A 24,963-nucleotide genomic window follows, 5' to 3' on the forward strand; every position below is an offset into this window, starting at 1 on the left:
CTTTAATTGGAAGAAAATGCATCAAAAGACTTAAAGGTAAAGTGTGTTCCCTCTTGTCACCTACAACTTGCTACTCACGGAGATGAAGAATCGGACTCATCAAGGCTGCAGTTGCTGGCGGTGGTGTCATTCCACATCCACAAATCTCTGGATGGGAAGAAAGGACAACAGGAGGCTGTCTGATGGATGCCTGGATTCCTTATTGTCTCAGGGCTCAACATACCTCACAGCTGTCCAGTGTGGGTGATTCCAGTGACTGCTGTGAAAAACACTACTTTGCCTATTTGTAATTCTATTTGAGCAAGCTGGAAGTTTAATTAGCCTTTCAATCCACCAAATTTCTGCATTTGAGTCTTAACCTTATTTATCTTTTCTTGTGAATTCGTTTTTACTGGGATACAGGAGATGGGTTGGGAAGTACCTCCGCAGGTTACACCCCACCAGGGAAAGGTCCATTCTAGTCTTCCTGGGGTAGCTTTTGGAACTTTTTCATTCCTTGGAACTGCTGCTCTTGCTGCCAGCAGCCTCCTCCGGTCCACAGCTTACAGCTCCTCCTTGGAGAATTTCCTCTTTTTCTTTGGGACACTCTTGTTTCCTGACTCTTCAGGGTCGCTAACTGGTTCCTCTTTGGGGAAAGATTTCTTCCTCTTGGGAAGATTTCCACCGCCGGCTGTCTCTTCAGGATCACTACTAACTAGCTCCTCCTTGGAAAAAGATTTCTTTTTCTTGGGTTTGGAGAAAGAGACCGAAGAATCTTCTGTGCCATTCTCCTGAGAAGCCTCCTGGAGCTTTCACTGTCTTCTTTGTGGGTCTTGCACTTGTCTCCTCGCACTCCCCCTGAGCACTGATGCTGTTTTCTGAAGATGCAAGGGGAACTGCAGCCAGCTGTTCTTTTCCTTCTTTAAGCGTTTCTTCTCCTGTTTCTCCAGCTTCCTAGTAATCTTAGCGGCGGCTTCCTCTGCCTGAACCATTGCCTCCTTCATGACATCCAGATTCTTTCATGGAACCTCTCCAGTCTCATTGAAGGACAGCTGCTCCTTGACTTGTTCTTGAAGCTTCTCCACAAATACACTGGAGGGCACCTCAGAGAAGCAATCAATTTATGAGGATATGCTGCATTTGTTTGCCAGGTATTGGGAGATGCAGCCTTTGTTCTTAGCAGCTGCCTGGCCAATGAACGTGGAGTGGAAAATCAGACCATATTTTGGGGTGTTATCCCTTGTCTTCAGGGCTCTGGAAACTTGGTCCCTCTGCTGGGCCCAGGGAATCACTCAGACACAAGGACTGGCCATCAGAGTCTTAACCATATTTAAGTGTTACTGTGGTTTCAAAGAAGCTCTTCATTCTCAAGTATTGGATTTTGATTGATTTGACTGCTTAAAAAAAAAACTGTTTGGATTTTAATTGTGATGCAGAATTTATGGTAACAAACATTTGGTTTTGTACAGACATTATTTCCACTATGGTGGATAAGCTTGATAAAGGTCATATGCCCTCCCCTGCCTTCCACTCCAGATATATTTTTCCTAGAGACTCTGAGAGTGAGAACGTGTTTCTTAAGAATTATCTCATCAGTCCTCTGGTTTTATTCCTTACAACATATGGCAGCTGGTTGAAAGCTCAGCTTCTGTTGGTTACATAAGACTTGGCAGTGCTGGAGTTTGGCCTGAAACTGATTTCAATATGAAATTACCATCTAAACAAATTGAACTCTCTGCATGAAGAATCTCTCCAAGATGAAAGATAATTAATTCTATCAGAGATTCACTCTGTGGTATACTTTGCACCAAAGAGGTAGCCAAGTCTTACAATAGCAAATAGACTAAATGGACCAACTTTAACCCTTTGTGTAAAATAAAGGGAGAGGGAGATGAGGATATATATTCATATTTACTCATACCTGCATACAAAATGCATGGGAGCATATACAAGGTACTACTAAAATGAGTATCTGGAGCGGAGGTGGGAAATACTGTGAGAAGTAGGTGGAGAGGGAACAGCGGTGGGAGGGAGACTTACCATGCTTTTTTTAGTACTTTTTCAATGAATATATTGCCTATTCAAAACATTAAAGACACAATAAAACTGGCTAGCTTAACAGCTCTTCTCATGACAAAACATGCATATTTCATGATATGAAATATGATATGGTAACATGAATTTGTTCACTCATTCATATCCCAGCTCATTCATTTACTGGCTATATGATCATGAAACTCAATTTCCTCATCTATAATATGGGAAAACGTTGCATTCTACTAAGGATATGGTTAAGGTTAAAAGAGATAATCCATTACAAAGTCTGGTTCAATGCCCAACACACGGGAAATATTCAATAAATGGTAGTTTTATTATTATATAAAAAAGATTCTGTCCTTCAAATATATCATTTGCCAAAATTCCAGGGAAAATTGAGGAAAATTTTGTGACAAATATGATAGCCATATAAGTGGAATCATACAATATTTGTTCTTTGGTGTCTGGCTTATTTCACTTAGCATAATGTTTTCAAGGTTCATCAATGTTGTACCCTACATCAGAATTTTATTCCTTTTTAAGATTGAATAATATCCCATTGCATGTATATACCACATTTTGTTTATCATTCATCTGTTGATGGATATTTGGATTGTTTCCATTTTTTTGGCAATTGTGCATAATGCTATGTACATTGGTATATAAGTATCTGTTTGAGTCCTTGCTTTCAATTCTTTGGGGTATAGAAGTAGAATTGTTGGATCACATAGTAATTCTGTGTTTAACTTTTTAAGGAACCACTAAACTTTTCCACAGTAGTTATACCACTTTACATTTCTACCAGCAAAGCACAAGGGTTCCAGTTTCTCTACATCCTCACCAACACTTGCTATTTTCCATTTTTTTAATAATAGCCATCCTAATGTGTGTGTAGTATATCACTGTGGTTTTCATTTGCATTTCCCTAAGGACAAGGATGTTGAATATACATTTCTTTTTATTGAGATATAATTTACATACCATAAAATTCACCCTTTTAAATGGTACAACTGAGGTGTTTTTAGTATATTCACAAAGTTGTACAACCATCACCACTAATCCTGGAACATTTTTATCAAAAAGAAACCTGACTGCAAAATAGACACAGATGTAGAAAACAAACGTATGGACACCAAGGCGGGGAAAGGGGGGTCGGGTAGGAAGAATTGGGAGATTGGGATTGACCTGTATACACTAATATGTATAAAATAGATAACTAATGAGAACCTGCTGTACAGCATAGGGTACTCTACTTCACTTCGCTGTATACAGTAGAAACTAACACAACATTGTAAAAAACTATATCCGCCCCCCCCCCCAAAAAAGCAAATCCTTCTCGCCATTAAGGTGATAGTTGTAAACTAAGTTGATAGTTGTAAACTAAGTTCCCACTTCTCCATTCTCTGGCCATTGAATAAAGCTTGCAGTGCTTCAATCTCAAAAAAAAAAAAAAAAAGAAAAAAGAAACCCAACTGAACTATATACTTACAAATAGTTAAAAAGGTAAATTTTATATTGTGCATATTTTACCACAATTAAAAAAGAAAAAGAAAGAAATCCATACCCATGAGCACTCACTCACCATTCTCCTCTGCAGCTCCTGGCAACCACTAGTTTACTTCAAGTCTCTATGGATTTGCCTATTCTAGACATTTCCCATGAATGGGTTCATTCAATATGTGGCCTTTTGTGTCTGGCGTATTTCACTTAGCGTGTTTTCAAGTTCATCCATTATAGAATGTATCAGTATTTCATTCCTTTTTAAGGCTAAATAATATTCCATCGTATGGATATGCCATATCTGTTTATCCATTCAACTGTTGATGGACATTTGGGTTGTTTCTACTTCTTCTACTAAGATTTATTCTTAGGTATTTTATATTTGTTGATGAGGGAGGATCAAATATTTTCTATTTGTTTGTTGCTATTATATAAGAATACAACTGATTTTTGTTTACTTATCTTGTATTTAGCAATCTTGCCAAATTCACATTTTTTTTAATTAATTAATTAATTTTTAAATTTTTGGCTGCTTTGGGTCTTCGTTGCTGCGCACGGGCTTTCTCTAGTTGTGGTGAGTGGGGGCTACTCTTCGTTGTGGTGCACGGGCTTCTCATGGCAGTGGCTCCTCTTGTTGCAGAGCATGGGCTCTAGGCACACGGGCTTCAGTAGTTGTGGCGTGCGGCTTCAGTAGTTGTGGCTCGCGGGATCTAGAGTGCAGGCTCAGTAGTTGTGGTGCACGGGCTTAGTTGCTCTGCAGCATGTGGGATCTTCCCGGACCAGGGCTCGAACCCGTGTCCCCTGCATTGGCAGGCAGATTCTTAACCACTGCGCCACCAGGGAAGCCCCTCACATTTTTAATTCTAACAAATTATTGATAGATTCTTCTGGACTTTCTACGTACACAATCATGCCATCAAAAACAACAGCAGTTTTATTTCCTCTTTTCCAATTAATCCTCTTCTCTCTCTTATATGTATGATTTCTTATCTTGATCGCACAACTGAGCTTCTTTGGGAAAACAAAAATCTTTAAAAATCTCAGTCTTTTTCATTCGGTGAACAGTTTTGACAGTTTACACAACGAAAGCCAGAGCAGCCCCTGATGTCACCCACAGTGGCCACGGCATCTCCAGTGTGGCTCTCTGTGGATTCTCACAGCCACGTGTTTGCCATCTCCTGCAGGAGCTATCAGAGTCCCCATCTCTGTGGAACTGTGCTAGCCACGCTCCAGGGACACTTAGACCCAGAGAGAGTTCTCTGAAGGCTGGCTGTGACCCACCGGGGACACTGTGCCCTGAGGAGCTCAGAAGACCCAGAGGGAAGTCCAGGTGAGAGTGCCCCGAGATGCCTTCCTCATACCCATATGCTCACTCGGCAGCGTGGCTTGGGGTATCAGGGATGCCCAGCTACCTCTACTGCCTGCTGTTCCTGTTCACATCGCAATCCTGAAAATTAACTTGGCTAAGCCAGGTCTGCAGGGTGAACCTATGGGTGGTCGTTACGGGCAGCGGAGTAAATGAAGGCCTTTGGAGGAGTAGCTGTGGTTATGGGACATAAGTGACTCACAGCAAAGCTGCTCATCCTATGACAACCACTGTGAAAGTGTCCCTTGCAGTGAGGTGATTTGAAGGAAACAGGCTGTGCGTTTCAGTGGGGTGGGGGAAGCCGCTCACAGGAATTCCGGCGACTCTGCAATGGCATTACGGGTTCTATTACTATAATCACAGCCCCTCTGCCACAGCGCTACCCGGCATAATCCGAAAGGATTTCTAGGATTTTCACCCTCCCCAGCCAACTGGGTTTCGTCTTGGCCTGTGTGGCTGAGTTCACAAAATAAAGAGCATTGTGTTCATTCTCCAGCTATAGCTCTGAGTGAAGTGACAGGCATGGGCAGGCTTTAAGGTCACCTGCATCTGCGCCGTCAAATAATAAAGGACTGAATGTTCTCTGTGGGGCCTCGCTGGGTTTTGGTGGTATTACTTGTTAATAAAAGTGAATTATTTGCTACGAGGCATTATTCATAATAGCAAAAAGTGGAAACAACACAAACGTCCATTTGGATAACTAAAATGTGGTATAACCATACAATGGACCATTATTCAGCCATCACAATGAACAAAGTACAGATACACGCTGCAGCATGAGTAAGCCTTGAAAAGCGCAAGAAGCCAGACCCAAAAAAACCACAAATCGTACGATCTCATTTATATGAAATGTCCACAACAGGCAAATCCGAAGAGACAGAAGGTAGATTACTAGTTACCAGGGGATGAAGAGAGGAGAAAACTGGGAGTACCTGCTAACAAGTAGGGGGGTTCTTTTGCGGGAGATGGAAATGTTCTCAATGAGATAGTGGTAATTCACAGTAAGGTGAATATATTAAAGCCAATTAAATGCACACTTTAAAATGGTGACGTTTAAATTATATGAATTTTAACTCAAAAAAGTGAATTATTTGCTATGAAGTTAATTTTCTCTTGAGAGATCAAGCATCAGAATTATTCTAACATTCTGACTCTGAAAGCCTTCTCCGTGATGGCCCAAGGAACTCGGGTGTTGGGGGACTCTGCAGCAGAGGCTGGTTTCCGCATGTGGTGGTGGGCAGAATAATCACACCTCTGCGTGCAGCCATGTACATGGTTATGGGTCACATCGCTGAACTGCATTCTCTGCTTCACTTCAAGAAAAATGAAATTTGCATGTGGAGGTCCACGGTGCCTCTGCAGGGTGCAGAGGGGCACACCACTCTGGCCTCTCCGTGTCAGGGGCCACATGGGAGCCCTGGCCCCGAAGCACTCCTACTGCCAGTGCTTCAAGGGCAATGGCACTTAAGCAGCCGGAGTCTTAGCTTCATCAATGCGGAGGCGGGTCCTGGGTGACCCTATGAAGGGGTCATCACCTCCCCACAAGAGTGAGTGAAACATGAAAGCTCCCTTCTGTTCAATTAGCTTCTTTCCAAGGATCAGAGCCCGGCTGGCAGGCGGAAAATTCCACACTCTAATGAAACAAAAGGGAGCCAGAAGGGAGGGCAGATAAAGGGCACAAGCACAACCTCCCTGCATTCTTCTCTCGGGGCACAGAAGGCAGTCCTAAGTTCCAGAAGTCGTGATAAAATCTCAGTGTGCTTCCCTACGGCACAGAGAGGAACCAGGTCTATTTCAGTATTTCCTTCATCATGGGACGAATCCATGGGAGTGTAAGAGGTGATTTTATTTGGTAAATGGACTGTGGCATGAAAAGTCCCTGAAGCACATCATGAGAAAGCTTCTCTCTTTTCAACTGTTAACCTTCTGACTCCATCAAGGAGAAAGGCTCTATACCTTTCACACCTCTCAGACTTTGTACCAAAGAGAAAGGAGAGAGTCTTTGGTAGGCAATGGTATCTAGGCTAGAATTTATGAACATAGTTTAATGGCATTGTGCTTATTTTTACTTTCTTATATTAATTTAATATTTTTGGCATGTATGGCAAGCTTTCCACTTAAGGTAGTGATATGTCACTCTTAAATTGATTGAAGGTTTTCTTAAAAAGTCAATCTAAAGAAAATACAGAAGAAAAGTAGAGGTGGTATGCAGATAGAGCAAGAAGCATAAAGGTGATTCAAGAATGACAGAAGTTTTGGAAATTTCTTTTCCTTTCCGTCACTTTACTAATGAACACTTTTTTTTTTTTTTTGGCATCCCTGGGTGGGCGCGACTAATGATTGTTTTTTAAAAAATCTAAAACCATTCTGTCCTACCCATGCCATCTCCACGATCCTGCTCTTTCTGACTCATTTTTCAGTGCATTTCACTGTACCTGTCAAGACATCACTGGATCAGAATCCAACGACCAAGAAAAACCAAAGGAATTCCCATGAATCAGTGATGTTGGGAGACAGGGTGGTCTCCTGAGCAAAGACACCATCAGAAACCTGGAAGAATTTACCTGGGGAGAAGCTACCACTACTTCAGGAACACTCCCAACATCCAAGAAAGGATGTCTTTCAACTTTTCTGTAAGTTTGAAATATTTCATGATAAATGTTGAACAGCCACAACCAAAAAGGACAAGCAGGAAGATGGCGTGGTCATGATACTCCTGAAAACTTGAACTATAAAATGAACTTACCAGTAATAGATTCTTATCAGTGCCGAAGGCCACAGGAGAAATGAGGCTACAAATGCCAGGATTGGGATGGCCAGCGTCCCGCCCGCGATCACAAACATGTTAACCACGTCAAGATCCATCCTGCTCTTTAGGGCTGGCTGACACCTGCAGGGGCTGAAGAGAGAGACAGTATTGAAAAACTCCGTCTCAGGGACTTCCCTGATGGTGCAGTGGTTAAGAATCTGCCTGCCAATGCAGGGGACACGGGTTCGATCCCTGGTCCAGGAAGATCCCACATGCACTGGAGCAACTAAGCCCGCGAGCCACAACTACTGAGCCTGCATGCCACAACTACTGAAGCCTGCGTGCCTAGAGCCCATGCTCCACAACAAGAGAAGCCACCGCAATGAGAAGCCCACGCACGGCAACAAAGAGTAGCCTCAGCTCGCCGCAGCTAAAGAAAGCCCGTGTGCAGCAACAATGACCCAATGCGGCCAAAAATAAATAAAAATTTTTTTAAAAATTAAAAAAAAAAAGTCTGTCTCAGGAGACAAGGTGAAGAAGCAAAGTGGGACAGAGAAGTGAATGACACAGAATGAGAGCAAGGATCAGGAGGAAACAAAAGTAGGCAAGTGCTTTAAAAAATCTAAATAGGCAGGACAACTAAATGTAATGAGGAATCCTTAAGATGATCCTGGATTTTTTTTTAAGCTATAAAGGAAACTGTGGGGACAACTGGGGAAATCTGAGTAAGGACTGGTTATTAGACAATATTATTGTATTAGTGAGTGTGGTGATGAAATTGTGGTTATGTTTATATGTAAGAGAACGTCCTTGTTCCTAGCATCTGCTGAAGTATTAAGGGATAAAGAATAGTAATATCTGCTACTCACTTTTAAAAGTTGAGGAGAGAAAAAATGTATATGTGCGTGTGCGTGTGTGTGTGAGCATGAGTGCATCTGAGTGTGCATGTGTGTGCATGTGTGTGCATCTGGGTTTGCCTGCGTGTGTGCATGCGTGCGTGTGTGTGTAGGGGAGGGAGAAATAAAGTAAGTGTGGTGAAATGTACTGGTAACCTCTAACTTTCCTATTAGGTTTGCAATTTTTAAAAATGAAAAGTTAGGGAGGACAGAAGACCTGGAAGGAAGGAAGGGAGGAAGGGAGGAAGGGAGGAAGGGAAGAGAGGAAGGAAAAAATACACATGTACACATGGATGCTTATCTATATACAGACTATCACTGGAAGGTGTACAAGAAACCAGCAACAGTGGTTGCATCTGAGGTGGGGAATCAGATGGGTGTCAGGGATAGAGGGAGACTTGCTTTTCACGGTCTACGCTTTAAAATCTTTGGTTATGTATCATGTACAGGCATAGACTTCAAATATAAGTAATATACAGTAAAAAGTTAGGAGGGAACACATTAGAACAGCAGAGTTTTCAGTATACTTTCTGATGTCCTTCCATAGACTTGGTGGACCCATCTGAAGGCTAGGATGTGAGCTCCAGGAGGGGAGGGACTGTATCCCCAGCATTCAGACTAGGGCCTGACCCATTTCTAGGCACTCTAGAAATCACCACTGAATTAGAGGTCCCCACCCAGTCCTGTCTCATGAACTTACTCACAACATGGTTTATTTTTTTTTCATGGAATAAAAAATATTTCAAGTCCCATCATCCTCCCCAATAGAGAAAACAACTCCTGCAAGGATCTGTAAGTCAGGTGTGGCCCTTTGCCATCTGAGGACTTGGCCACTTGTGTTAAGTGTGTATCTCACTAACATAAAAAAGAGCCTTCTTCAAGAAAAAGCAAACATCTAGCAAATCATGGTCTTCCTTATATTTCCTGTGAAGTGGAAGGCTTTGTCCCATACACCTCTATCAACTGATGTGTGTTTCAATTTTATAATGATTTCATGACGGCACAGTATGACCACTGAGCATGGGGGTCAGCCAACTTTTTCTGTAAAGGGCAGATGGTAAATATTTCAGCATTGCGGGTTATAAGGTCTCTGTTGCAACTCTTCAAGCTGCCCTTGTAGTGAGACAGCAGCCATATAACATGTAATGAATGGGTGTGACTATGTGCCAATAAAATTTTATTGTAATAAACAGCTTTCAGGTTGTAATTTGCTAACCCTTGATTGAGCACACCAACTCCATCAAACAGGCAAGGTGAGTGTTTTATTCCCTAATTATAGGCTGAGGCAACTAAGGCACAGAGAGGTTAAGTAACTTGCCCAAGGTCACTCAGCTGGTAGTCATGATTATAAAACAAGTTTCTGACTTGGACCCACTCTTTGTGCTCCTAACTCCACTTGGTCTAATTTTTTTCAAATGGCCTTTTCTCAATCTTTGTAACCTCTCTGCTGTTAAATACCCACATTTGTCACCCCTGATTTCTCCATGAAGATGTGACATCTCCATTTAGATGTTTGGTCTCTTGTGAGAGGTTTGGTGAAACAAGCCCCTCGGTCTAGAGGGGGAAACAGATATGTCTGTAGGTGGGTTAGATGGTTCCTTTCAGTTTCACACACACTCTATCCGGGGACAGTACTGAGTCTATGGTAATGAAAGCTGCCGCCTTCTCAGGGGCAGAAGCACTGTCTGTGTTTCTGATTCAACTGTCCTCTCAGTTTCTCAGTCACTGTAAACACTTTTTCCAGCACACTTATAATCACTGGCCTCTTTCTCCTCCTAGAACCAGAGCTCCTAGAGGGTAGGAGTAATCATACATGTTCTTTCTCAGTGCCTAGAATAAGCCCAGGACACAAATAAGGTGCAAATGAATTAATGAAAATCAAAGTTACAAAATGGGTTCAATCCTATTTGTCTTAGGGACAACCGTTCCCAATGATGCTATAAGAGACCTGACTTTTCTCTCTTTCAATAATTACAAAACTCCCCAGAGGAGTCACCTATTTAATGCTGGGTACAATTTACGGTGCTACAAAGGCCCCACTGTCAAGGGGTAAGCAAGTTAATCACAGAGTGAAGGGAATTTTACGAATCTATGTGAATAGTGTGGGTCACAAGAGCTGATGAAGATGGGAAATGTCAGATTCAAGAGGACTTTTCCACATCACATAAAGGCCTTAAAAACTGCTGAGGGTCACCGTGAATTCTGATTCCTGAGCTGCAGGAAGTTAATTGCATGATGTTCTTTTAGACTAGGAATGAGAACATTTTATGCCCAAAGCCATATATGTCACAGACTCTGACACTGGAGATGGGAGCCCCAACATGAAGTCATGATCATCAAAAAGAAACCTCATGGCTTCATCAATGCCTGCTAGGGATGTCAGTCAGTTTGGGGGAAGGTTTTATCTGGCTCCATCCTCCACTTAACGGCAGAATAAAGTCTTTAATGAGGAGCTTTTGCAGAACATCATCAATTTAGCAAGGCTTGGACTTGTTACAAAGAATCCTGCACACTTTCCCTGATGACATCAAATACAGACAGGCCCTGAGTGAAGACACTAATGTTTTCTAAGTTTTCTATAAAGAGCTGACCATTATTCCTACCTCTGCAACATCCTTCGTTTTACAGAGGACTTGCCCCAGCCTTTGAAAAGGCAGCTGCCCTACCCTGCTGGGGTTTGTTTATAGGATGTTCTATGCACCCAAGGCGGAAGCTGGACACAGAAAAACTGAAGCCTTGTGAACCCAGAATCACCAATGACTGAACATCAACTAAGGGGTAGAGCGTGGAGCTTCCCTAAGCACAGGGCCCAAACAACTGATGTTTGCAAGATGACTTCAGGGCGCAGGAGGACACTCAGGGCTACACAGCATCAGGAAACACTCACTCATACTGAGAAAGTCATCTCTTTGCAGTTCTTTTCCCGCCCTGCTTAGGTCAAAGAGAAACTCTCAGTGTGGTTATTAAATAGCTTTCTAACCCTTGAGCCTCCCGCAGGCAACAGTATCTAGCTATTTAATAACGTTGTTTGTGTTGATTTTTATGGATATTTTCAGTTTACGGTAGTGATGCACATTAATCTAAGTTAAAAGAAGGAAATGAGTTAAAGAAAAATGCTAATAGGTGATACACGGATCTGGTGAACATCATGGTGGTGACAGACGAATGGCTGCCACCGGGGCAGATGTGTGTGATGGACGGGGGTGGGGCGCTCCGCTGGCTCTTCCACGCACCGGCTGGGAGACCTTGGTTTCCTCATCTGTTAATGAGCACATTCGTCCAAAACATCTCGTCTGCCTTTTCCTACTCTGGTGACTTAAAACATTTCTGAAATTATGCCAGACAGTTGAAGAGTAGGATCTGGCTGGCTCCCCACGAGAATCTCGTTCCCTGTTACATTTTTCCCAAAACCTAAAACAGTATCTGGGAAATATCTGGTGCGTGGTAATGTTTGATAATGTTCTGGTGTTTGATAATGGCTGAATAGACTGAAAAAGAAAAATGAACTCGTTTTACGTATCTGGTGTGTCACGTGAGACAGCCCAGTGTTAATGACAGTGATTTCAGCGGCTTTGCGGCACAGTCTGACACGAGGGGACATCAGGAAGGAGAGCTGGCCTTTATGGTACCAAGGAGGGTAACACGCTCTCACCCCGAGACCGGAGCCTGCCACGTGGCCTTCCCCTGTTAACATCCAAGCTGTGCATTCAGGGCCTTTATCTCTGAGCGCAGGGACAAAACTTAATCAGTAGATCCAGATAAACATTGGACTCATGTTCCCAAGTTTAGTCGGGGGTTAGAGGTCAGGCATAACGTATCACAATTGTCTTTTAATGTTCTCACTGACTTTTAAAACCCGTCATCCTGAGTTCTGATACTTTAATCTTAAGGTATAAAGCAAAATTCCAAGAATAAATAGAACGTAAAACACTTTTATAGAATCTTGCCTTCCCCTGGACATCTACTCATATGCCATCAATTTTGACAAACTAAAGTCCTGGTCTCTTCAAAATAATGATTATTTTAATAACTATAGCAACAACAATAATGACCATGGCCACTACCACCATAGCCAAAGATAGAAGAGCGACAGCCTCCATGTATTGGATGACTGCTGTATGCCAGGCCCCGTGCAGGTGGTCCACATACATCCTCTCATTTTATCCTGCACAACACTGGGAGTAAGAAGCATTTCTCACATTTTAAAGATGGAGAAACTGAAGCTTACAGAAGTTGCTAACAAATGCCCCCAAGGTCACTTGACTGGTACATGGCATGAGCTGCATTTCAATCCAATCCTGTAGGTGTGCCTGGCTCATGCTACCTTTGCCTTCTCTCAGCACTTGCTAAGCAGATATTTATTGTGCATCAATTACACAAAAGGCACAGGAGTTCAGTGTTCCCAGTTCAGTGTTCCCATAGACATTCTTTGCACTTCTCCAGAACTATTTTAAGAGGAAGTAACATGCTAATTTTACAAGTTAACAACTTGTTACCTTATTGTTGCTGGTGTCTTTGAAAAACTAACCAGTGCTGGGACTTCCCTGGTGGTCCAGTGGTAAAGAATCCGCCTTACAATGCAGGCAACTAAGCCCTGCGGGCCTCAACTAGAGAGCCTGCTAGAGCCCACACGCTCTGGAACCCGCGCGCCATGACTAAAGAAGAGAAAACCCGCACGCCACAACTAGAGAGAAACCTGCACACCACAACGAAGAGCCCATGTGCTGCTACTAAGAACTGACACACCCAAAAAAGACCAAAAAACAACAACAACAAAAAACTAACCAGTGCTGCTCATAATTTTTTTCTTTAATTCTACAATATGAAAATTCTTTCCACAGTGTCTTCCACCTGGCAAAAGCACTAAGTTCCTGAAATCTGAGTATAAAATCCCAGCTGTTAAACATTGTTGCATCTACCCAACACTGATTTCTGAAACTAGGTTCTTTTTTTTTTTAATAAATTTTTTTAAATTAATTAATTTATTTTATTTATTTAGTTTTGGCTGCGTTGGGTCTTCCTTGCTGCGTGCGTGCTTTCTCTAGTTGAGGCGAGTGGGGGCTACTCTTCGTTGCGGTGCGTGGGCTTCTCACTGCAGTGGCTTCTCTTGTTGCGGAGGACGGGCTCTAGGCACGCAGGCTTCAGTAGTTGTGGCACGTGGGCTCGGTAGTTGTGGCTCGCGGGCTCTAGAGCGCAGGCTCAGTAGTTGTGGCGCACGGGCTTAGCTGCTCCGTGGCATGTGCGATCTTCCCGGACCAGGGCTCAAACCCGTGTCCCCTGCATTGGCAGGCGGATTCTTAACCACTGTGCCACCAGGGAAGCCCTGAAACTAGGTTCTTGTAAAGATAAACCGATTCCTCAAAACTATCACTAATGACCAACAGCTAAAAAAGATACTAAGATTCTCTTGTATGGAAGCCCCAGGATCGATGAGACAGAGTAATTTGAGAAATGAGCAGTTCTAACGCCTCGTCACAGTAATCTTCTCCATCGCGAAGGAAAATCACACTGAAAGTTCCAAGGAAGTAGTTAAGCCTGCCCAGTCATCACTGAAAGTGTGGCACGACCCTAGGATTGCTGCCATAAGGTGCTCACCTCTGCCCTCCTGGCCTTGTCTCCCCCTCACTCTGGCTGAGCCCATTCCTCCTCTGTACTTGGCAGCTCAGACACCCCTGCTGTTCAGACAAGCCATGGCTCTGAGCATGCATAGCCTGGTTCCTAAAATTCTCTGCTCCCGCTCTCCCCTGATAGTCCCATGATGCTCTCCTTACCTGCCCCCTTGAACAGTCCTGTGATGTGCTCTTCATTGTCTTCCTGGAAGAGCTCACCATATCTACACCCTCTGCTACTCCCTCCTACAGGAAACGTGAAAATCAACATACCTGGCCAGGACCTTCTTCCAGACTTTTCCAGAAGCCTGCTTGACTATCTCCATGACCCAAAAGTCCTGTCCTACAAGGTCTTAGGTACATCTCTCCCCTTGCTCCTGACTTGTCGATTTCTGCCAACAGTATCCCCATCAGTCTGGCCTCCCAGACTCCGATGCATCTTTCACTCTTCCTCCTTGCTCAACACTCCTGTCAGGCAACGGTGGGGAGGTGCCAGCGCTGGAGCCAACTTGTCTGAGTCTAGACAAACTGCACTGTGTATAGGTGGCTATTTAAATTTAAATTAATTAGATAAAATTCAAAGTTCAGTCCTTCAGTCACATCCATCACATTGTAAATGCTTGAGAGTCACATATGAATAGGAGCTGCTGCATTGGACAGCACAGTTTTAGGGGGTCTACACCCCCGAAAGCCTCTTGCAACCAATTCCTTTGGCTTAACATTTACTAGGAATGTCATGGGGGAAGAAACATTTCCACCAGGTGTGAGACTTTGTAGGAGTCAGACCACAGCTCCCTCAGCCACCACACTGCATCCAGGTCCTCATCTCTCCTTGCTCCCATTTCTGTGAAGACTGCTCTTTCACACCCCATTCAGTCCTTCCACCACCAGCTGCCAGAGGAATCTTCTCAGCTCACGCCAAGGACTGGGGGCTCTGGTCTAGTGTGAACTCTGAGCACTCCGTATGATCTCGACTCAACTTCCTGGCCCCCACCTCCGCCTGCACCCCAAATATCCAACTCCTACCCCCACGAACGCCCCGCAGAGCCTCACACTTCATCTTTCTCACACTGTCCCCTTCGTGTGGAGCACTCCCTGTCCCGCCTGCCTGATGAACTCCTCTCTGCCTTTGGGGCTGATTCAAGTGTCACACTCCCCAGGAAAGCATCCTGGTCCCCACAGGCCCCGGTCTCCTTGACGCCCTTCAAACTCAGAGCCCTGCTCCAGGCACAGTCTTTGAGAAGGGAGGGCTTTTGGATATATATCTTGAGCTTTAAAAATCTTCAGGTGCCCAATCCCCTCCCCACCAGACCTACTGAAACAGAGAACACCTCTGCCCCCAAATAGGCTGGCCTGCAGAAGGGTGCCAGGGAGCTTACAGAGTAGCCCCACTCTCATTAAAGGGCTGCCTGTTTTTCCCCCCCTGTAATATATGGTGTTAAAAATCCATACTCACTCTTTGAAGAGCACAGCCTTCTTTCCCAACTGCTACTGGCTCTGGCAGAAGCTGAAAATGAGACTCTGGAATCAAAGGAAAGAAAATGACAAAGCATTAAATCATATTAGAGAATATGAATGAAGTGCTAACAACCAACCAGCAAGGGGGAACATCTCCTCCTTGGCACAGGAGAAGTGCAAATATCCTGTGGCTTTAAAGTTCCCTCCGGTTCAGGTCACCTCCCCTAATTAAACAACCTGCACAAAGGGTAGGCAGGGCAAGTGAGATAAAGAGCTTGGCCAGGAGGGTATGAAGGTCAGAGAAGGAATCTGTGATGAGGATAAAGCATGGGACTGAGCTGGTGATTCCTGGGCTGCAGGAGCGAGAAAGGCAATAAGGGAAACAGGCATGCTTGGGTGAGAGGAGGTTCTGAAGGCTTCAAACTTAACTAAGACCTTCAAATAAAGATTAAAACTCCCCTTCTCCATCTGGGGTTAGGGTTACCTAAAGTTATACTCAGAAAGGAATGAGAGGAAGGTGGCAACCAATGGGCAAATGAATACAATATTTCTACTAGAGTGGCTAGAGAGAGGGGACCACAAAGCTCAAAAACAGGGCTGGACAGAGCAGAGATGCTGGCAAAGGCGCTGCAGCAGAAAAATGAGGAGACGGATAGATGGGTGATTGAAGGTAAATCCACAAAACCCCTGAATTGTTTCAGAGGGGTCAAGGAATTAAACATAAAAAAATAACACCAAGATAGCCTCATCCACCAGAGAGCAGACAGCAGAAGCAAGAAGAACTACAATCCTGCAGCCTGTGGAACAAAAACCACATTCACAGAAAGACAGACAAGATGAAAAGGCAGAGGGCTATGTACCAGATGAAGGAACAAGATAAAACCCCAGAAAAACAACTAAAAGAAGTGGAGATAGGGAACCTTTCAGAAAAAGAATTCAGAATAACGATAGTGAAGATGATCCAGGACCTCGGAAAAAGAATGGAGGCAAAGATGGAGAAGATGCAAGAAATGTTTAACAAAGACCTAGAAGAATTAAAGAACAAACAAACAGAGATGAACAATACAATAACTGAAATGAAAAATACACTAGAAGGAATTAATAGAAGCATAACTGAGGCAGAAGAACGGATAAGTGACCTGGAACACAGAATGGTGGAATTCACTGCTGCGAAACACAATAAAGAAAAAAGAATGAAAAGAAATGAAGACAGCCTAAAAGACCTCAGGGACAACATTAAATGTAACAACATTCACATTATAGGGGTCCCAGAAGGAGAAGAGAGAGAGAAAGGACCGCAGAAAATATTTGAAGAGATTATAGGCGAAAACTTCCTTAACATGGGAAAGGAAACAGCCACCCAAGTCCAGGAAGCGCAGCGAGTCCCATACAGAATAAACCTAAGGAGAAACACGCTGAGACACACAGTAATCAAATTGGCAAATATTAAAGACAAAGAAAAATTACTGAAAGCAGCAAGGGAAAAACGACAAATAACATACAAGGGAACTCCCATAAGGTTAACCGCTGATTTCTCAGCAGAAACTCTACAAGCCAGAAGGGAGTGGCATGATATACTTAAAGTGATGAAAGGGAAGAACCTACAACCAAGATTACTCTACCCGGCAAGGATCTCATTCAGATTCGATGGAGAAATCAAAAGCTTTACAGACAAGCAAAAGCCAAGAGAATTCAGCACCACCAAACCAGCTCTACAACAAATGCTAAAGGAACTTCTCTAAGTGGGAAACACAAGAGAAGAAAAGGACCTACAAAAACAAACCCAAAACAATTAAGAAAATGGTCATAGGAACATACATATTGATAATTACCTTAAATGTGAATGGATTAAATGCTCCAACCAAAAGACACAGGCTTGCTGAATGGATACAAAAACAAGACCCATATATATGCTGTCTACAAGAGACCCACTTCAGACCTAGGGACACATACAGACTGAAAGTGAAGGGATGAAAAAAGATATTCCATGCAAATGGAAATCAAAAGAAAGCTGGAATAGCAATACTCATATCAGATAAAATAGACTTTAAAATAAAGAATGTTACAAGAGACAAGGAAGGACACTACATAATGATCAAGCGATCAATCCAAGAACAACATATAACAATTATAAATATATATGTACCCAACATAGGAGCACCTCAATATATAAGGCAACGGCTAACAGCTATAAAAGAGGAAATCGACAGTAACACAGTAATAGTGCAGGACTTTAACACCTCACTTACACCAATGGACAGATCATCCAAAATGAAAATAAATAAGGAAACAGAAGCTTTAAATGACACAATAGACCAGATAGATTTAATTGATATTTATAGGACATTCCATCTAAAAACAGCAGATTACACTTTCTTCTCAAGTGCAACGGAACATTCTCCAGGATAGAGCACATCTTGGGTCACAAATCAAGCCTCAGTAAATTTAAGAAAATTGAAATCATATCAAGCATCTTTTCTGACCACAATGCTATGAGATTAGAAATCAATTACAGGGAAAAAAACGTAAAAAACCCAAACACATGGAGGCTAAACAATACATTACTAAATAACCAAGAGATCACTGAAGAAATCAAAGAGGAAATCAAAAAATACCTAGAGACAAATGACAATGAAAACACGACCATCCAAAACCTATGGGATGCAGCAAAATCAGTTCTAAGAGGGAAGTTTATAGCTATACAAGCCTACCTCAAGAAACAAGAAAAATCTCAAATAAACAATCTAACCTTACACCTAAAGGAACTAGAGAAAGAAGAACAAACAAAACCCAAAGTTAGCAGAAGGAAAGACATCATAAAGATCAGAGAAGAAATAAATGAAATAAAAACAAAGAAAACAATAGCAAAGATCAATAAAAACTAAAAGCTGGTTCTTTGAGAAGATAAACAAAATTGATAAACCATTAGCCAGACTCATCAAGAAAAAGAGGGAGAGGACTCAAATCAATAAAATTAGAAATGAAAAAGGAGAAGTTACAACAGACACCGCAGAAATACAAAGCATCCTAAGACACTACTACAAGCAACTCCATGCCAACAAAATGGACAACCTGGAAGAAATGGACAAATTCTTAGAAAAGTATAACCCTCCAAGACTGAACCAGGAAGAAAAAGAAAATATGAACAGACCAATCACAAGTAATGAAATTGAAACTGTGATTTAAAATCTTCCAAAAAACAAAAGTCCAGGATCAGATGGCTTCACAGGTGAATTCTATCAAACATTTAGAGAAGAGCTAACACCTATGCTTCTCAAACTCTTCCAAAAAATTGCAGAGGAAGGAACACTCCCAAACTCATTCTATGAGGCCACCATCACCCTGATACCAAAAGCAAACAAAGATACTACAAAAAAAGAAAATTACAGACCAATATCACTGATGAATATAGATGCAAAAATCCTCAACAAAATACTAGCAAACAGAATCCAACAACACATTAAAAGGATCATACACCATGATCAAGTGGGATTTATCCCAGGGATGCAAGGATTCTTCAATATACGCAAATCAATCAATGTGATACACCATATTAACAAATTGAAGAATAAAATCCATATGATCATCTCAATAGATGCAGAAAAAGTTTTTGACAAAATTCAACAACCATTTATGATAAAAACTCTCCAGAAAGTGGGCATAGAGGGAACCTACGTCAACATAATAAAGGCCATATATGACAAACCCACAGCAAACATCATTCTCAGTGGTGAAAAACTGAAAGCATTTCCTCTAAGATCAGGAACAAGACAAGGATGTCTACTCTCACCACTATTATTCAACATAGTTTTGGAAGTCCTAGCCACGGCAATCAGAGAAGAAAAAGAAATAAAAGAAACACAAATTGGAAAAGAAGTAAAACTGTCACTGTTTGCAAATGACATGATACTATACATAGAGAATCCTAAAGGTGCCACCAGAAAACTATTAGATCTAATCAATGAATTTGGTAAAGTTGCAGGATACAAAATTAATGCACAGAAATCTCTTGCATTCCTATACACTAATGATGAGAAATCTGAAAGAGAAATTAAGGAAACACTCCCATTTACCATTGCAACAAAAAAAATAAAATACCTAGGAATAAACCTACCTAGGGAGACAAAAGACCTGTATTCAGAAAACTATAAGACACTGATGAAAGAAATTAAAGATGATACCAAGAGATGGAGAGATATACCATGTTCTTGGACTGGAAGAATCAATACTGTAAAGATGACTATACTACTCAAAGCAATCTACAGATTCAGTGCAATCCCTATCAAATTACCAATGGCATTTTTTACAGAACTAGAACAAAAAATCTTAAAATTTGTATAGAAACACAAAAGACCCTGAATAGCCAAAGCAGTCTTGAGAGAAAAAAACGGAGCTGGAGGAATCAGACTCCCTGACTTCAGACTATACTACAAAGCTACAGTAATCAAGACAATATGGTACTGGCACAAAAACAGAAATATAGATCAATGGAACAAGAGAGAAAGCCCAGAGATAAACCCATGCACCTATGGTCAACTAATCTATGACAAAGGAGGCAAGGATATACAGTGGAGAAAAGACAGTCTCTTCAATAAGTGGTGCTGGGAAAACTGGACAGCTACATGTAAAAGAATGAAATTACAACACTCCCTAACACCATACACAAAAATAAACTCAAAATGGATTAGAGACCTAAATGTAAGACTGGACACTATAAAACTCTTAGAGGAAACCATAGGAAGAACATTCTTTGACATAAATCATAGCAAGATGTTTTTTGATCCACCTCCTAGAGTAATGGAAATAAAAACAAATATAAACAAATGGGACTTAATGAAACTTAAAAGCTTTTGCACAGCAAAGGAAACCATAAACAAGACGAAAAGACAACCCTCAGAATGGGAGAAAATATCTGCAAACGAATCAACGGACAAAGGATTAATCTCCAAAATATATAAACAGCTCATGCAGCTCAATATTAAAAAAACAAACAACCCAATCCAAAAATGGGCAGAAGTCCTAAATAGACATTTCTCCAAAGAAGACATACAGATGGCCAAGAAGCACATGAAAAGCTGCTCAACATCACTCATTATTAGAGAAATGCAAATCAAAACTACAATGAGGTATCACCTCATACCAGTTAGAATGGGCATCATCAGAAAATATACAAACAACAAATGCTGGAGAGGGTGTGGAGAAAAGGGAATCCTCTTGCACTGTTGGTGGGAATGTAAATTGATACAGCCACTATAGAGAACAGTATGGAGGTTCCTTAAAAAACTAAAAATAGAATTACCATATGACCCAGCAATCCCACTACTGGGCATATACCCAGAGAAAACCGTAATTCAAAAAGACACATGCACCCCAATGTTCATTGCAGCACTATTTACAATAGCCAGGTCATGGAAGCAACCTAAATGCCCATCGACAGACGAATCGATAAAGAAGATGTGGTACATATATACAATGGAATATTACTCAGCCATAAAAAGGAACGAAATTGGGTCATTTGCTGAGACATGGATGGATCTAGAGACTGTCATACAGAGTGAAGTAAGTCAAAAGAGAAAAACAAATATCGTATATTAACGCATGTATGTGGAGCCTAGAAAAATGGTACAAATGAACCGGTTTGCAGGGCAGAAGTTGAGACACAGATGTAGAGAACAAATGTATGGACACCAAGGGGAGAAAGCGGTGGGGGTGGGGTGGGGGTGGTGGTGTGATGAATTGGGCGATTGGGATTGACATGTGTACACTGATGTGTATAAAATGGATGACTAAGAACCTGCTGTATAAAAAAATAAATAAAATTCAAAAATTAAAAAAAAAATAACACCATGAAAGTTCTAGAAGAAAACATGAGGACTCTGTTTGAAAACATCTTCACAGGGAAAGCCTTTCTAAGTTAAGATTTAAAACCTAGGGGCCATAACGTAAAGATTAATAAGCTGACTGCATAAAAATGTTTTTAAATGTCCACATGGAAAGGGATATCATAGGACTTCCCTGGTGGCGCAGTGGTTAAGACTCCATGCTCCCAATGCCAGGGGCCCAGGTTCGATCCCTGATCAGGGAACTAGATCCCACATGCATGCCGAAACTAAGAGTTTGCGTGCCACCACTGAGGAGCCCGTGAGCTGCAACTAAGGAGCCTGCTGGCCTCCACTAAGGAGCACACGTGCCGCAACTAAAGGAGCCGGCGAGCCGCAACTAAGGAGCCTGCCTGCCACAACTAAGACCCGGCACAACAAAATTAATAAATAAAATGAATAGTAAATAAAATAAATATTAAAAAAAAGGATATCATGGGCAAGGTTACAATGTGTCAATACATATCAGAGACGACAGACTCATAAAGGGTTCCTACAAATCAATAAAAACAACAACAAAATCCAGTAGAAAAACGGGCGAATGATCTGAGTAGATCATGTAACAGAAAGGAAATACAAATGACTCTTCGACATATAAAAAGATGCTCAATCTCATTTACAAGAGAAATGCAAATTAAACCTACACGGCGATGGTGATCTTTGTTTATTGTATTGGCAAAGAACAAAAAGTGTAATAACAGACTGTGCTGCTAGGGCCGTGGGAAAATAGATGCCCTCACGCAAGGTACAGATTTATACTCCCATCAACAACCCTTAAAGATGGCATTTTGGCAAAATCTCCAGCAATGTAAGTACACATACCTTTGATCTAATAATCTAATTTCTAGGAACTTATTTGTGTTCAGACCTGAACATGTTTGAGAACATGTTTGTGAAGGGTTATTTGTTATAGTATTACTTATCATGGCAAAAAAAATTGGAACTCACATGCCCACTCGTAGGGGATATGTTAAGTAAATGATGGTACAACTTTATAAAGAAGTATAATGTATAGCCATTAAATACAAATAAAATTAACTATAAGCCATTAAAATAATGAGGCATATTTGTCTCTACGGGTAATGACCTCCAAGGTACACTGTTAACTAAAAATGCAAGGAACAGAAGAGAATGGGTAGAATAACATCTCTTGCATTGAGAGAGAGAGAGAGAAATATGCATGTTATGCTTATATGTGTGTAAAATGTTTCAGGATGGATACAGATGGTAATCATGACTGGGGCTGGGAAGGAAACTGAGAGGCTAGGGGCAGAGATGAGGGAGACTTTTCACTGATATCCTTTTGTACTTTTTGAATTGCTACCATGTGCATGTTCAAGGTTTTCCCTATTTAATTAAAAAATACAATATAGGGACTCCCTTGGTGGCCCAGTGGTAAAGAATCCGTCCTGCAATGCAGGGGACGCAGGTTCGAATCCTGGTCGGGTAACTAAGATCCCAAGTGCCGCAGGGCAACTAAGCCCATGCACCACAACTACTGAGCCGCGTGCCACAAACTACAGAGCCCACGCGCCACAACTAGAGAAGAGAAAACCCGCACGACACGACTAGAGAGAAGCCCACGCACCACAGTGAAGAGCCTGCAAGCCACAAAGAAGAGAGCTCACGTGCCACAACTAAGACCCGATGCAGCCAAAAATAAAAATAAGTAAATAAAATAAAATATTTTTAAAAATACAATATAAACTCAAGTACAGTGGTCTATCCTACATTGTCCAATACAGTAGCCACTAGCCACATGGTGACTGTTTAAATTTAAAATGATCAAAACTAAATAAAACGTAAAATTCAGCTCCTCAGCTGCGCTAGCCACATTTCACATGCTCAATAGCCACAGAAAGTGTATCTCCTTCATGGTTCTGGGAAAGGTACTGATAAGAAGATTCACTCCGTCCTGCTTTGTACCAAATCACTAGCAGCTGATTCCCCATGGGGGTTTTTGCTCGAGAGCCAGCCAAGCCCACAGCCCCATCCCCTGCTTCTGCCACCTGGGGCAGCACTGTGGGCAAGGAAGCTCAGCCTAGCAGGCTGGTCCTGTAGACAGAGAATCAGAGAACCAGAAAACCCTGCTACCCAATCCTGAGGAGAAGAGACACAGCCGAGGAGAGACAGGCAGGCAGATCAATCAGGGGCTCAGCTGGAAGGCAGGTGGCTTATGTACCCAGTGGCATATCTTCTAAAAAAATTGTATTGGCCAAGAAGCAAGGCAATGAAACATGCACAACGTATCCTGAACTAGCCCAGCACCTTCAAAGCATCAGCCTCTGGGATCAAGATGTAGGCTGTGGTGATTAGTCTGAAATAACCACCTGCTTGAAATCATGCTTAAAGCAAGAAAACCCTACAGAAATACAAGCCAGTCTTCCACTGGATAAAAGAGGAGCCGAAAGCCACTTGACCCTTTACCTCCAAGGACCACAAAGTCTTCAGGCTCTCAGGGAGCCCAGAACAAGCTTTAATTCGAACACTGCTCTATGAATTAATGCGAACACATGCACTGTCATTGGCTGAGATCAGCTCTCAAAGGTAAAGTGCTAGAAAGAGCATCACATACTATTTTCCACATGACTGAAAGGAATTAAAATAGCCCTCTATATGGGTATGCAATAGCAGAAGGCCTGAAATAGAACCTCAGGGCCCCAAAACACTCTCCCATTGCTCGAATCTGTGCTCCGAACTCAAAAGAAAAGCAAGGAGATTAAAGAGGGCTTTGTCATTTCTAAAGGAGGGAAGCTGGTCTACAGTATTTTCTAACTGCAGGGACAAAGCCAGTGTGAGACAAAAACGAGCCCTGTTACAAACAGCTGGCAGGTTCTACCAGGACAAGATCTCTGGCTCCCAGCATGAGGTTCAGCATTCAGAGCCCTTCATGAGCTGGTCCCTACCTTCTCTAGCCAGAATCTCTTCCCCAGAGATCTCTGTAACCCAGGGAAATCAGCATCAGAAAAAGGTGATGCCACGCTCAAAATTTCATAGTTAGAACACAGTTTTGTTTAGAACTTTATCCAAATAAGTAAACAAAAATCAAAATCTGTCTATCCTAAGATCAATAGCAAATATGGAACAAAATTTAAGTTATAACTGTCATCCTGTGCTAATTCCTAGAACAAAGAATAAACCGCATGTAAATTGCCTTAGAGTATGGTAAGTCCTTACAGTTAACATTTGGTTGTCACAGCGGACGTTTTTTGCAAAAATGCTTTACTGCTTTGCCCCAGGCCTCTCAATCCTTTGATTTTCAAGTCCCACCCTCTCATCATCAACTAACAGGTGTCACATTGCCAGACCCCATCTATTACTGCCTCCACAGTCAAGCGGCTTCTGCGGTGAGTTCATGAAATCCCATGTCTCTCTCTCCAAGGTTTGTCTTGTATTTGTAAAATGTCCTTACGACCTGGGAGAGACAATGACCAAGAGGTAGATGCTCCTGGAGCGTGGCTGGACACCAGTGTTGAAAAGAGAAGGAGGC

At 42.1% G+C, this 24,963-nt stretch overlaps 1 protein-coding gene and 1 pseudogene across 4 annotated transcripts in view; both read right to left on the reverse strand.

Moving 5' to 3' along the window:
* ABHD6 (abhydrolase domain containing 6, acylglycerol lipase) overlaps positions 1 to 24,963 on the reverse strand; it is a 51,249-nt gene that overhangs the window by 17,746 nt on the left and 8,540 nt on the right. For all 4 annotated transcript variants that reach the window (XM_028169147.2, XM_057555650.1, XM_007192329.3 and 1 more), the window contains exons 2-3: positions 15,593 to 15,657; positions 7,629 to 7,781 (exon numbers count right to left, since the gene is read on the reverse strand). In XM_028169147.2, the coding sequence (XP_028024948.2) occupies positions 7,629 to 7,747 (119 nt within the window). In that variant the 5' untranslated portion in view covers positions 7,748 to 7,781; positions 15,593 to 15,657. The remainder of the gene's footprint in view (positions 1 to 7,628; positions 7,782 to 15,592; positions 15,658 to 24,963) is intronic.
* On the reverse strand, positions 458 to 983 carry LOC103019364 (nucleolar protein 56-like; annotated as a pseudogene).

Source organism: Balaenoptera acutorostrata, chromosome 10 (genome assembly GCF_949987535.1).
Source record: "Balaenoptera acutorostrata chromosome 10, mBalAcu1.1, whole genome shotgun sequence".
In the NCBI taxonomy this organism is placed as follows: Eukaryota; Metazoa; Chordata; class Mammalia; order Artiodactyla; family Balaenopteridae; genus Balaenoptera; species Balaenoptera acutorostrata.